General features: G+C 42.7%; 1 protein-coding gene across 1 annotated transcript; it reads left to right on the top strand.

Moving 5' to 3' along the window:
• Positions 1 to 2,045: 2,045 nt before the first annotated feature.
• Positions 2,046 to 11,530, top strand: dhps (deoxyhypusine synthase). The gene is made up of 10 exons (XM_024142247.2): positions 2,046 to 2,132; positions 2,844 to 3,046; positions 3,638 to 3,787; positions 4,078 to 4,188; positions 6,416 to 6,523; positions 6,640 to 6,726; positions 7,120 to 7,225; positions 10,422 to 10,525; positions 10,994 to 11,119; positions 11,387 to 11,530. The coding sequence occupies exons 2-10, from the start codon at positions 2,849 to 2,851 to the stop codon at positions 11,477 to 11,479; spliced, it is 1,083 nt and encodes a 360-aa protein (XP_023998015.1). The 5' UTR covers positions 2,046 to 2,132; positions 2,844 to 2,848; the 3' UTR covers positions 11,480 to 11,530.
• Positions 11,531 to 14,944: the final 3,414 nt, after the last annotated feature.

Genomic DNA, 14,944 nt, shown 5'->3' on the forward strand with positions numbered 1-14,944 from the left:
TTGGTCTCTAGAAAATAGATGAAGTATTTTTCTCTTTGACAATTGAAACAGATTCGGAAACACAATGTAAAGAATCAGTCAAGCCGTTCTGACACACTGATTGTAAAGTATTTTGGTCTAACTGTCATAATGTGTGTAGTGGCGTTCTTATACTCAGTACCACAGCACTTGTTTGTCAATTACACTGTTTTGAGTTCTTCCTCGTTGTCATTCTCTCTTAGGGTAACTACTTTACCAACTCTTACCATGTTATGGAATGCTCTTTTTTATTTTTTTATTTAATTCTGCACTGTTGAGGAAAGCGCTGTACTGTTACACACGTGACAAAATAAACGTTGATTTTGATTTGAATCTGTAGCGTCCCAGCACCAACTTCGCTCAAGTGGCTCGTTTGAGTACAAAACCCAATAGTACTGCATTGTTCACTAATTATTTCTTACAAGTTTTTCTTACACTGATAGTCTGAGGCAACAGTGTCTGTCCTTAGCAACAATCAATCTCCATGCCAACTCCTTATCTGTGACCCCTCTTCACCTGCTGCAAGAGAGTCCTCTGACTGCATAAAAATACCCAAATGATTCAGAGTTTGTAAATATGCTTTTGTGAATATGCTATGTGTGATTTCTTTTGTTATGAATAAAATGTTTACACTCAATCAATTCATTGTTTACCAGTGTACCCTGTGGTTCTGTAATGTCAAGAAGAAGATATAAACAGTTTGCTCTCATTTGTTATTGAGACATTCTGGACTACATGCCATATGCTGAAGTTACAGCATGACCAATACTGTACCAACCAGTCACTTTTTGCTTTAGCCAACATGTTAATGTCTTGTCTGGCATGATGAAGTAGGACATGTTGAAGTAGCCTGGCATCAAAACGTTTCACTGTTGGTGATGATGAAGCACTGTTGAATGCAGCACCAGAGAGCAGTGTCCTGAGGCAGCCTTTCTACAGCAGGACACAGGTCTTCTTGTCTTTGAAGGGGTTGGAGGAGGCAGAGATGCCGGTGAGGAGGGATAGCCGGGTGAAGGAGGGGGTGCGCTGTCTTACTGCGATCTGTGCTCCTGACAGTACTGCACCAGCTGGGCAGCTGCTGTGGAGATCTGGAGGAAGAAGTAAGGAACAGCCATCACTTAAAGCTTGTCTCAAAGCTGAGGTTATTGTACATTCAGAAGAAAGGTGATGCCCAATATACACAGAGTTACTGATGTGTCATAAGACGAGGGTGGGGGTAAGTTCTCTTTCCTTTATCCGTTCTGTATCAGACTGCTCTGCACTGCTCCCACAATTGAACTTATTTTTGATTCATCAAATGAAAGTATTGATCAACAAAATTGTCATTCTCCAAATTAATTTGAAATTCTACTTCCAACTAATTCATTACACACAGACTACTTTAGTAGTGTACTCTCACCTTGATCCTCTCCTATGCTTGCCTCCACTCGTAGTTGTTCCACAGTCCTCGCTGCTGCATCACACTGTTATTGCTGCACACCTTCCCTGACATCCTCCTCCAGAGAGACTCTCACTTTTAGTCCCAGACAGCAGCTGAAACTCCACTTCTTTCCACTCAAAGTGAGAGAAAAAAAATGTATGGAATTGCAATCAATTGTTGAGAGTCGAAAATGTACACTGCTGAACACAACAGAAACCTGTTCCACCTCCAAATATGGATTTAGATTTGAAAAATAATAATGGAAAAGTTACTGTTATACTCTAACACTAGGCTATGTGAGCCTACGTCCAACCGAGGCCCAATTTCTGTCAGAGTGCATCTGGCCTCCTCTTTTTAACCTCTGGTCTCCCCCTCTGCTCTCTGCTGTTACTGTGGAGGCCACTTCAAAGCTGCTGTGATGTGTGTCAGGTTTTAAAGTTACACACACAGTCCTGGAAATGTCACATCAACATCAACATCCCTCACTGATGATAAAAGAGACTGGAGGGAGCAGGGAGGACGTGTGTGTGTGTGTGTGTGTGTGGGGGGGGGGTTGACCCACATAATGATAAGCATAGCAAGGATGCATACAGAACACAATCTTTCACCAGAATGCGTTGCTACGTTTGAACCTTTGCGCTTTCCGTAGTTGTTTCATGTGACGCATGGGGAATGTCAGAGCGCTAGACCTGTGGTGTGTTGCTAATGTTTTGCCTGTCTTTATACAATGATACCTTTTTAGTTTCAGCATTCTCTAATTCAAAAAAACGTTATGTTGCTTCATTTGTCAGTGCGTGTAATTGTTTTTAAGCCAATAGAGAATGGATAGCCAGCTAGCTAGTTGCAATCCAGGCAGCCAGCAGGCATTGGAGTGTTAGTTGCTAACTAACGTCTGCTATACTTGCTATACTTTGATCTCGGTGTCATGAAATGTGCTGAATGATGACGTTAGAATGCTGTCTCTATAAGTTGCTACTAAGCACAATACAAGGCATGATCATAATATTGTTGCTTGCCACCAGCTATACAGTAGAATCAGAATGATTCAGGGAGTTGACAGTTGATTTCGCTAGCTAACTTACTGTAGGGAGTTGACAGTTGACTTAGCTAGCTACTGTAGGGAGTTGACAGTTGATTTAGCTAGCTACTGTAGGGAGTTGACAGTTGATTTAGCTAGCTACTGTAGGGAGTTGACAGTTGATTTAAGGAGTTGATAATGGTGCTGACACTTTGCAAACCTTTTCAACATGAACTACAGGATTCCAGCTGTCAGATCATTTTGCTTGTAGATTTTCTAGGTTGAAAGCCACAAACTATCTTTGCAGACACTTAGGTAAAATGAATGTTCAGCACTCTTTATGCAACTGTTGCATACCCTTTTGATTTGCTTCCTTGTGTTTGACAGACGGCATGGCGGAACAACACGCCCCCTTCGTGGCCATGGATGCGGTGCTGATGCCTAGCATGGCCCTCCCAGACGACATGCCTCGTATCAAGGGRTATGACTTCAACCAGGGAGTGGACCACCGTGCCCTGCTCCAGTCCTTCCTCACCACAGGCTTCCAGGCTAGCAGCGTGGCCCATGCCATACAYGAGATCAACAAGATGGTGAGACTCACAGGATTCCAGGCTAGATGGCCTCCTAACTGATATGCTCAGTAAAACTATGGTGAAACGGAGCATAAAAGGTTGTATTCCAGGCTAGATGACATCATCSATCTCTAGAGGTTTAGGGAGTTGAGATGCCTTCTCAGAGCCTGGTCCCAGATCTGTTTGTGTGTCTTGACAACTCACAATGACCATAGGAGTTGACAACACAGCACAAACAGATCTGGGAGCAGGCTAGTGTTGTCATTGGGTCAGAGGATGTCCCGCTCTGTGTAGGAGTTGATCTAGAATCAGCTGACCTAAGATCAGTGTACAGGGGGGAACTAGGGATCCTACTCCAAACATCCCAGGACGTATAAGGGGATAAGATGCCTAGTAATTGGGGATGTGGAGAGTTATGTTAGCATCTGAGTTGTTGCCATTTATGTAGACATACAGCATTCCTTGTCTGATTCTAGGCCTTGCTTTTTGGGGGATTGGGAGAGGAATAAGAAGAGGGAGAAATGTTTAAACCCCTTTATTAGAGAGAGCTTTTATCATACTGTATGTGGTCTATATTTCTCTTTTTCTGTCATCTATTTATAACCATAGATTGAGAAGCGTCTGGAGCCGCTGGAGGAAGAGGAAGGATGCGGCTCCTCCCCTTCCCACTCGGGCTGTACCATCTTCCTGGGGTACACCTCCAACCTCATCAGCTCTGGAGTGAGGGAGTCCATCCGCTACCTGGCACAGCACAAAATGGTACAGTCCTAAACAACAACCCACCCTCGTGTCAAATTCCAGTCCTCCAGCGCTCAGTGTCTGCTGGCTGTCATTCCTCACTKGTGTTTGATTAGTAGGAGCTGCCCCCACCTGGTTATCTAGGTCTTAATTGGACACCTATTGAAAATAAAAACCAGCAGAGACTGCAGCCCTCCAGGAATTAAGTTTGACACCCCTGCAGCATAAACACTCACTTCAAGATGCCAGTGCATATAGGTGATCGTATACACTAGTAAAATGCTACATGTGTTTGTGGACCTTCCTAACAGGTGGACGTGATAGTGAGTACAGCGGGGGGAGTCGAGGAGGATTTCAATCAGTGTCTGGCCCCCACCTACCTGGGGGAGTTCAGCCTGTCTGGCAAGGAGCTGAGACAGAGAGCATCAACAGGTAGAGCACTATCACCTCTACTATGGATCACAGATCATAATACAATTAAGCAGTAAGGCACGAGGGGGTGTGGTATATGGCCAATATACCACGGCTAAGGGCTGTTCTTATGAATGATGCAACGCGGAGTGCCTGGATACAGCCCTTAGCCGTGGTATATTGGCCATATTTAAAAAATATATTTTTTTATAATAGTAATAATTTCACCTTTATTAAACCAGGTAGGCCAGTTGAGAACAAGTTCTCATTTACAACTACGACCTGGCCAAGATAAAGCAAAGCAGTGCGACAAAAACAACACAGAGTTACACATGAGATAAACAAACGTATAGTCAATAACACAATAAAAAATCTATGTACAGTGGTGCAAATGTAGTAAATAGGCCACAGAGATGAAATAATTACAATTTAGCATTAACACTGGAGTGATAGATGTGCAGATGATGATGTGCAAGTAGAGATACTGGGGTGCAAAAGAGCAAAAACATTTATAAATTACAATATGGGGATGTGCTATTTACAGATGGCCTGTGTACAGGTACAGTGATCGGTAAGCTGCTCTGACAGCTGATGCTCTAAGTTAGAGAGGAGATATATAAGTCCAGCTTCAGTGATTTTTGCAATTCGCTCCAGTCATTGGTAGCAGAGAACTGGAAGGAAAGGCGGCCAAAGCAGGTGTTGGCTTTGCAGGTGTTGGCTTTGGAGATGACCAGTGAAATATACCTGCTGGACGGTGTGCTATGGGTGGGTGTTGCTATGGTGACCAGGAGCTGAGATAAGGCGTGGCTTTACCTAGCAAAGACTTATCGATGACCTGGAGCCAGTGGGTTTGGCGACGAATATGTAGTGAGGGCCAGCCAACGAGAGGCATACAGGTCGCAGTGGTGGGTAGTATATGGGGCTTTGGTGACAAAACGGATGACACTGTGATAGACCACATCCAATTTGCTGAGTAGAGTGTTGGAGGCTATTTGTAAATTACATCGCCGAAGTCAAGGATTGGTAGGATAGTCAGTTTTACGAGGGTATGTTTGGCAGCATGAGTGAAGGAGGCTTTGTTGCGAAATAGGAAGCTGATTCTAGATTTAATTTTGGATTGGCGATGCTTAATGTGAGTCTGGAAGGAGATTTACAGTCTAACCAGACACCTAGGTATTTGTAGTTGTCCACATATTCTAAGTCAGAACCGTCCAGCGTAGTGATGCTAGTCGGGCGGGCAGGTGCAGGCAGCAATCGTTGAAGAGCATGCATTTAGTTTTACTAGCATTTAAAAGCATTTGGAGGCCCACGGAAAGAGAGCTGTATGGCATTGAAGCTCGTTTGGAGGTTTGTTAACACAGTGTCCAAAGAAGGGCCAGAAGTATACAGAATGGTGTTGTCTGCGTGGAGGTGGATCAGAGAATTACCAGCAGCGAGAGCGACATCATTGATATAAAGAGAAAAGAGTCGGCCTGAGAATTGAACCCTGTGGCACCCCCATAGAGACTGCCAGAGGTCCGGACAACAGGCCCTCCGATTTGACACACTGAACTCTATCTGAGAAGTAGTTGGTGAAGCAGGCGAGGCAGTCATTTGAGAAGCCAAGGCTATTGAGTCTGCCAATTTAAGAATGCGGTGATTGACAGAGTCGAAAGCCTTGGCCAGGTCGATGAAGACGGCTGCACAGTACTGTCTTTTATCGATAACGTTTAGGACCTTGAGCGTGGCTGAGGTGCACACATGACCAGCTCGGAAACCAGATTGCATAGTGGAGAAGGTATGGTGGGATTCGAATGGTCGGTGATCTGTTTGTTAACTTTGCTTTTGACGATTTTAGAAAGGCAGGGCAGGATGGATATAGGTCTATAACAGTTTGGGTCTAGAATGTGTCCCCCTTTTAAGAGGGGAGGACCGTGGTCATTTTCCAATCTTTGGGGATCGCAGACTTTACGAAAGAGATGTTGAACAGGCTAGTAATAGGGGTTCCAACAATTTCGGSGGATAATTTTAGAAAGAGAGGGTGATGTGGTGGAGAAAAAGCAGTCCGACATGTTCTGGGTTGATATCGCGCTGTGCAGACTGGCAGGTATTGACCGAGCTGAAGCTGGCTGGTGTCTGAGTTAACGGTGAAGAGGGCTCGATCCACCCAGTTGGGGCTCGAACCACCCAGTTGTTATTACTGTAGGTGCTGTCTAATACACTAAATTGTCATTAATCTTTTCTCCTCTCCACTCTTGCTCTCTTTCTAGGATAGGTAACCTCCTGGTACCTAATGATAACTACTGTAAGTTTGAGGACTGGCTGATGCCCATTCTGGACCAGATGGTGCAGGAGCAGAAAGATGAGGTGAGCTAATTTAACCCTTCGTACAGGAAAGGTAATCTTCAGTATCTGTGTCTGGGTTGTATTCATTGGGGTGGTATTGTCACATTCTTTTGACCTTTGACCTCTTAACCCTTTAGGGCACCCACTGGACCCCGTCCAAGATGATCCACCGTCTGGGCAAAGAGATCAACAACCCAGAGTCTGTCTACTACTGGGCCTATAAGGTGAGGACTGGAGGGGCTCACTGTTCTCATCAGCCTGTCCTTGATATAAAACAAGAGATATCAGTGGAATGAATTGAAACCAGTGCTCTTTGTCCTCTCTCTCCATTTGTGAAGTATCTTTATCATTCCCCTCTCTAAACTCACCAGTATAATGTACAGTAGGGGGCTCAAGCCCCACATTGGCCTCACCTTACACTATCACAATGACCTCTACAAGGTTAACGGATCATAATATTATTGTTCATATTTGTTGTTGTTTGTGGGTGCTGTCTAATACACTAAATTGTCATTCACATTTTCTCTCTCTGCCTCCCTCCCTCCCTTCCTGTAGCCCTCATTGAGTTACAATAGGCTGTGTTCATATAATCAATAGATGTTCAACCTCTGTTGCAGAATGACATCCCAGTGTTCAGCCCTGCTCTGACAGATGGATCCATTGGGGACATGATCTATTTCCACTCATATAAAAACCCTGGGCTGGTGCTGGATATAGTAGATGGTAAGAGAGAGAGGAGACATGAGGACTGGGGTTRTGTCTATGTACATTTCAATTTCTGTCATCCATGGCGACTTACCGAAGCAATTAGGAATAAATGCCTTGCTCAATGGCACATCGACCGATTTCTCACCTTGTCGTGTCAGGGATTCAAACCTTTCGGTTACTGGCCCAAAGCTCTAACCGCTAGCTGCTGCCAGTTCTTTCCTTTGGTGATGTGAGACAACAAAAACTTTCCTTGCTTTACATTGTAACTACAGTTTAAGTCGGAAGTTTACATACACTTAGGTTGGAGTCATTAAAACTCATTTTTCAACCACTCCACAAATTTCTTGTTAACAAACTATAGTTTTGGCTGTAGATTCTGCTGTGAGGAGGCAGAGTCATTAGACCATTTATTTTGGTATTGTCCGCATGTAGCTCGTTTTTGGTCACAGGTCCAGGAATGGTTGAAGAATTGCAACATTTGCGTAGAACTAACGCTACAGATAGCAATACTGGGGGATTTGAAAAGCCATAGTCAATCAATCAATAATATAATAATTATTTTAGCAAAAATGTTTATTTTTAATTTACAATCCGTGGAAGCTATGAGAATAGGAAGATTCAAATCTTTTGTGAAGCATCACAGCACAGCTGAAAAATATATGGCAAATAAAAATCCGAAATGGATGATGTTGGAAGATAGATGGGAAAGGTTGAGTGGAGCTGAAGGGTGGGACTAATAACAAGATAAACAATGTAGGGCATACGGGATCTGTGAAATGTGTATAGGTGCGGAGCTATTGTGAAATAGCACAGTTACAAGTGGAAATCAAACTGGATGGACAACAGAAATAGAGGAAGGACTAAGAACAAACAAGAGAGAACTATTATAAAGTAGACTGTGTCTGTAAATGTGTATAAGATGTATAAATTGAAGGTAAAAACAGAAATATTTATCAGTTTACTCCAATTGGGGGATCGGTGGTAGGGTTTGCAGGGAATAATAATAAAGGTATACTCTTTAAAAAAGTATGTATCTATGTAGGTATGTGTATGTTATATGTGTATATGTATGCATACGTGAATGGATATATATATTTGCCAAAAAAATATGGGGGATTGGAAATGATGCAGACAATTACATTGGAAACAACATTCTTTCCGCAATATTAAGCTGATCCACCCCCCAAAAAAAAAAAAAAAAAAAAAAAACTATAGTTTTGGCAAGTCAGTTAGGACATCTACTTTGTGCATGACACAAGTCATTTTTCAACAATTGTTTACGGACAGATTATTTCACTTGTAATTTACTGTATCACAATTCCAGTGGGTCAGAAGTTTACATACACTAAGTTGATGTGCCTTTAAACAGCTTGGAAAATTCCAGAAAATTATGTAATGGCTTTAGAAGCTTCAGATAGGCTAATTGAGATAATTTGAGTCAATTGGAGGTGTACCTGTGGATGTATTTCAAGGCCTACCTTCAAACTCAGTGCCTCTTTGCTTGACATATGGGAAAATCAAAAGAAATCAGCCAAGACCTCAGAAAAAAATGGTAGACCTCCAAGTCTGGTTCATCCTTGGGAGCAATTTCCAAATGCCTGAAGGTACCACGTTCATCTGTACAAACAATAGTACGCAAGTATAAACACCATGGGGACATGCAGCCGTCATACCGCTCAGGAAGGAGACACGTTCTGTCTCCTAGAGATGAATGTACTTTGGTGCGAAAGTGCAAATCAATCCCAGAACAACAGCAAAGGACCTTGTGAAGATGCTGGAGAATCACGTACAAAGTATCTATATCCACAGTAAAACGAGTCCTAGATCGACATAACCTGAAAAGCCGCTCAGCAAGGCAGAAGCCACTGCTCCTAAACCACCATAAAAAAGCCAGACGACGGTTTGCAACTGTACTTGGGGACAAAGATCGTACTTTTTGGAGAAATGTCCTCTGGTCCGATGAAACAAAAATAGAAATGTTTGGCCATAATGACCATCGCTATGTTTGGAGGAAAAAGGGGGAAGCTTGCAAGCCGAAGAACAGCATCCCAACCGTGAAGCACGGGGGTGGCAGCAGCATGTGGTGGGATTGCTTTGCTGTAGGAGGGACTGGTCCACTTCACAAACTAGATGGCATCATGAGGCAGGAAAAGTATGTGGATATATTGAAGCAACATCAAGACACCAGTCAGGAAGTTAAAGCTTGGTCGCAAATGGGTCTTCCAAATGAACAATGACCCAAGCATACTTCCAAAATTGTGGCAAAATGGCTTAAGGACAACAAAGTCAAGGTATTGGAGTGGCCATCACAAAGCCCTGAACTCAGTCCTATAGAAAATTTGTGGGCAGAACTGAAAAAACGTGTGCAAGCAAGGAGGCTACAAACCTGACTCAGTTACACCAGCTCTGTCACGAGGAATGGGACAAAATTCACCCAACTTATTGTGGGAAGCTTGTGGAAGGCTACCCAAAATGACTGACCCAAGTTAAACAATTTAAAGGCAATGCTACCAAAAATTAATTGAGTGTATGTAAACTTCTGACCCACTGGGAATTTGATTAAATTAAATAAAAGCTGAAATTAATCATTCTCTACTATTATTCTGACATTTCACATTCTTAAAATAAAGTGGTGATCCTAACAGACCTAAGACAGGGAATTTTTACTAGGATTAAATGTCAGGAATTGTGAAACTGAGTTTACATGTATTTGGCTAAGGTGTATGTAAACTTCCAACTTCAACTTTACATATCTCATCCCACACAAACTTGGTGACATTCATTCCAGATATTATGCACTCTATAGTATATGTCACTGTTTTGTGGTCTTGGTTTTGTAGTTGAAGGGTGGTGTGCTTGGTTTTTGTAGTTGAAGGTGGTTTTTTTGTATGTGCTTGGTTTGTGTAGTTGAAGGGTGGTGTGCTTGTTTTGTAGTTGAAGGGTGGTGTGCTTGGTTTTGTAGTTGAAGGGTGGTGTGCTTGGTTTTGTAGTTGAAGGGTGGTGTGCTGTGTTTTGTAGTTGAAGGGTGGGTGTGGTTGTTTTTTGTAGTTGAGGGTGGTGTGCTTGGTTTTGTAGTTGAAGGGTGGTGTGGCTTGTTTTGTAGTTTGAAGGGTGGTGTGCTTGGTTTTGTAGTTGAAGGGTGGTGTGCTTGGTTTTGTAGTTGAAGGGTGGTGTGTAATGTATTGTGCTGATAACACGGTCTGTGTTGTAGATATCCGCAGGTTGAACAGCAAGGCAGTGTTTGCCAAACGGACAGGGATGATTATTCTGGGTGGCGGCCTGGTCAAACACCATATAGCCAATGCCAATCTGATGGTAAGTTACTACTACTATAAAATGTTCTCTATGATCATATTCCTTAATTATAATGTTGGTGTAAATTATGAACTGTTCAATTCACCTATTTTCCTATAATTTTGCAGTGTTGGGGAGTAGTAAATGACATGTAGTTCAACTAGTAATGTAATTACATTTGACAGTAGCTTGGTGGTAGTTGAACTACATTCAAATCTTGGTCGTGTTTCCAGTAGTTAATGACTTAGCTACACCGCTACATCGCAAACTACTGCAACTACTGTTCTTGCAATTTGTAGTCTAGGACATTTCAGATTGAGATATTATAGTTTATCATGTAGTAGTTTGGATGTAGTGAACTACATTTTCAAAGTAGTTGGTAAACTACATTTTCAGAGTAGCTTCCCCAACACGGGTGCTTAGCAACCATAACTAACCAACCAGGTCAAACCATCTCGTTATAATGTAACCCCCCCCTCCCTCCCTCAGAGGAATGGAGCGGACTATGCAGTGTTTGTGAACACTGGGCAGGAGTTTGATGGTTCAGACTCAGGGGCCAGGCCTGATGAGGCAGTGTCTTGGGGGAAGATCCGCATGGATGCCAAGCCAGTCAAGGTAACTCACTCACCAGCTATCTTATCCCCAGTCGGAAGGTTAATTGGCCACCCGAAGATGGAAATGTGCTTTTGTACGCTAATATAGATGAAGTGAAAGTGTAACTCAGGGTCAAGCAGGAGAGCAGTGCCCACAGAACTCTTGATAGATGCATTAGATCGACCAAAGATAAAACACAAACTCACGTTGAACCTTTTCCAATGGCTCTTTCCATTCCCATCTCCAGAAATGTCTCCTGTTTCCTTTGTGTTTTGTTTCTCTCTCCAGGTGTACGCTGATGCTTCCATAGTCTTCCCACTGCTGGTAGCTGAGACGTTTGCCCACCATGCTGACAAGCTGATTCCTGACAAGTTAGAATAACCAAACTAACCAAGGTGTGCCCACTCCACACTAAAAGGAATAATCCCACAATTTTWGTTTTGTTTTTTTAGTTTCATTAGTCAACTTTAGTCAACAAAATACAGTCCCAAAATGTTTTTCATGTCAGCAATCAAGTTCAAGATATAGAACTTTCAAAAGGCTAATTGTCACTTGCCACATCATCATGATAATGCATCATATGACAGTGATCTCTCTCTGCGTCTATTTTTAGACACGATTTCTGTTTACCGACTTCTCTCCATTATTTCAGAAATAAGTATTTGCTACGGGGTACATTTAGCGTAAGTGTTTTTGTTGTTGAATGACGTGAATTGCCATGTACCAATGAGTTGTGTGTGTACATGCGTGTGTATGCGTGCATACTGGCAYGTTTGAGAATGACATTGCTGAGAGAGACACTACTATATGGTAAACTTATAAGATATGTTATTTTTTTAAGTTAGTGAGAGGGTCTCTTTAGGGGAGCATGCACTGTTATTCAAAGAAACCTGAGGTGAAATTTATTTATTAACTAGTACCTACTCATGTATATCTGAAAATGTAAATTAATAAAAACAACCTCAATGTTTCCATTATTACAGAATAAAACATCTGATGTTGTCTTACTACCTCTTGTTTTCTTCTCTCAAAAATGGTCAGCAATGCTGTAGTACCTGAAATGACCATAAGGGGTCCCCCCTGCCTCACCCACTTCGTGCACGCACATATACAATAGTCCTTGACCGAAACTCTTCTAGCTMCAGTGCATATCATCTCTGACAGTGATCTGGAGGCATTAGCTACCATTGTGTACATGGATGTACTTGCCAAACAGTCAGGATGTTTATACTTTACATGAATCAGCATCATGTGAGAAAATCTACAGCTGAGTACAGGCAGCTCAAGTCTGATATTTTGCCCAAATATTGTAGAAAGAGCTGATCTGATTGGTCAAAAGACCCAACAAGTGTAGAAAAAATAAATCTGAATTGGGCAGCCCACTTTTGTTGTGCAGCGTTATACTTTTATTTAACCTTTATTTAACTAGGCAAGTCACTTAAGAACAAATTCTTATTTACAATGACGGCCTACCAATAGGCAAAAAGCCTCCTGCAGGGACGGGGGCTGGGATTAAGATAAAATGAATAAAAATATAGGACAAAACACACATGACAAGAGAGACAACACTACCATAAAGAAAAACCTAAGACAACAACAGCATGGTAGCAACACAACATAACAACATGGTAGCAACACATGACAGCAGCACAACAGTTACGTCATATGTCAAACTCGTTCCACAGAGGGCTGAGTGTCTGGGTTTTCGCTCCTCCCTTGTACTTAATTGATGAAATAAGGTCAATAATTAGTAAGGAACTCKCCTCACCTGGTTGTCTAGGTCTTAGATGAAAGGAATAACCAGAAACCATCAAACACTACATTTTAGTAATTTAGCACAGTGTTTCCCAACTCSAGTCCTCAAGTCCCCCTASAGAACACATTTTTATTGTAGCCCTGGACAATCACAGCTGATTAAACTAATCATCAAGCCCTCTGAGTTGAATGTGTGCTGAAGATACCGACCSTACCATMATGCTTGTTTACACTGAGCTGCACTGGGCTCGGAACACAGTCATGGTTATATGAAGACACCATGGAGCCGGCAAGAGATATGGGTTGGAAAACTTACTTCAATGCAGGGATGGGAWATGCCACTATACTCCAAATTGTACCTTTATCCAAATTGCCMTTTTRGTCCTCTTGCTAGCTACCAGTAMCCACAGCAGCCATTATGGAAGGGCATGTCATGTTGAACAACAAAGGAACTGATTGGCTGACACAGCTATTGTAAAATAGCTGCGGTGGCTACTGCTAGCTAGCATGGGGATGAAAAGGGAAGTATTTCCATCTTCTCGATGTATCAGTGTGGATAAAGGTTAAAATGTGTAGTATAGTGGCATATCCCTGCATTGACGCACGTTTTCAACCCCCGTATCTGGCGCCAGCTCCTAGGTGCTTAAAGTAACCATGATTGTGTTCTACGCAGTGCAGCTCAGTGTAAACAAGCGTAACGGTAGGGTCAGTATCTTCTGGCAACCGGAGCTACTTACATTAGTGCATTCATCTTAAGATAGCCAGGTGAGACAACAACCTATCACAGCCGTAGGAAGTTATGAAGCTCAAAACAAGTCAAGGGTATAGTTTATGACAGTGAGAGGATATTGGCATTAACACTGCCATTACATGCTATTGTGGGGTGGATGTGTGTTTGTTCATTGTTTTCAGTGGGTGGGTGTTATTGAATGGGTTTCCAGATCCAAGAGGCCACGTCAGGTAACATTCCATCAATCACGGCTGTTGTCTGTGTGGTTCCGCCCCTCCCAGTTCCCCTGAAGAGTTAATGAAAGAATTATGCGTCACGTGTGGGCTGTTCTGTGGAAATGTCTGTTGGTACCGTTACCGGTTGTACACGCACCACACACACACAAATGCGTTTGTTTTACTACCTTGCGGGGACTAAACAATTGATTCCCATTCAAAATCTATTTTCCCTTAACCTAACCTAACCTGATCGTGTACTTCAGGAAACAGCAGAGTGAGCACCCCCCTATCCACATCGACGGGACAGCAGGGGAGAAGGTGGAAAGTTTTAAGTTCCTGGGCGTAAACATCACTGACAAACTGAAATGGTCCACACAACAGACAGTGGAGGCTGAAGAAATTTGGCTTGTCACCTAAAACCCTCACAAACTTTTACAGATACACATTGAGAGATCCTGTCGGGCTGTATCACACCTGGTACGGCAACTGCTCCGCCCAGAACTGTAAGGCTCTCCAGAGGGTAGTGAGGTCTGCACAACGCATCACCGGGGGCAAACTACCTGCCCTCCAGGACACCTACAGTACAGCACCCGATGTCACAGGAAATCCAAAAAGATCATCAAGGACAACAACCACCTGAGCCACTGCCTGTTCACCCCGCTATCATCCATAGGCGAGGACAGTACAGGTGCATCAAAGCGGGGACTGAGAGACTGAAAAACAGCTTCTTTCTAAGGCCATCAGACTGTTAAATAGCAAACACTAGCACAGAGAGGCTGCAGCCTACATACACATACTTGAAATCATTGGCCACTTTAACAAATGGAACACTAGTCACTTTAATAATATTTACCTTTCTTGCATTACTCATCTCATATTTATACACTGCATTCTATACTTTTCTACTGTATCTTAGTCTATGCCTCTCTGACATTGCTTGTCCAAATATGTATATATTCTTAACTCCTTCCTTTACTTGTGTGTATTGGGTATATGTTGTGAAATTGTTAGATATCACTTGTTAGATATTGCTGCATGGTCGGAACTAGAAGACAAGCATTTTGCTACACCCGCATTAACATCTGCTAACCATGTGACCAATACAATGTGATTTGACTTGATTAGAACCCTAACTCTTAACCC

Source organism: Salvelinus sp. IW2-2015, unplaced genomic scaffold, assembly GCF_002910315.2.
Source record: "Salvelinus sp. IW2-2015 unplaced genomic scaffold, ASM291031v2 Un_scaffold3037, whole genome shotgun sequence".
In the NCBI taxonomy this organism is placed as follows: domain Eukaryota; kingdom Metazoa; phylum Chordata; class Actinopteri; order Salmoniformes; family Salmonidae; genus Salvelinus; species Salvelinus sp. IW2-2015.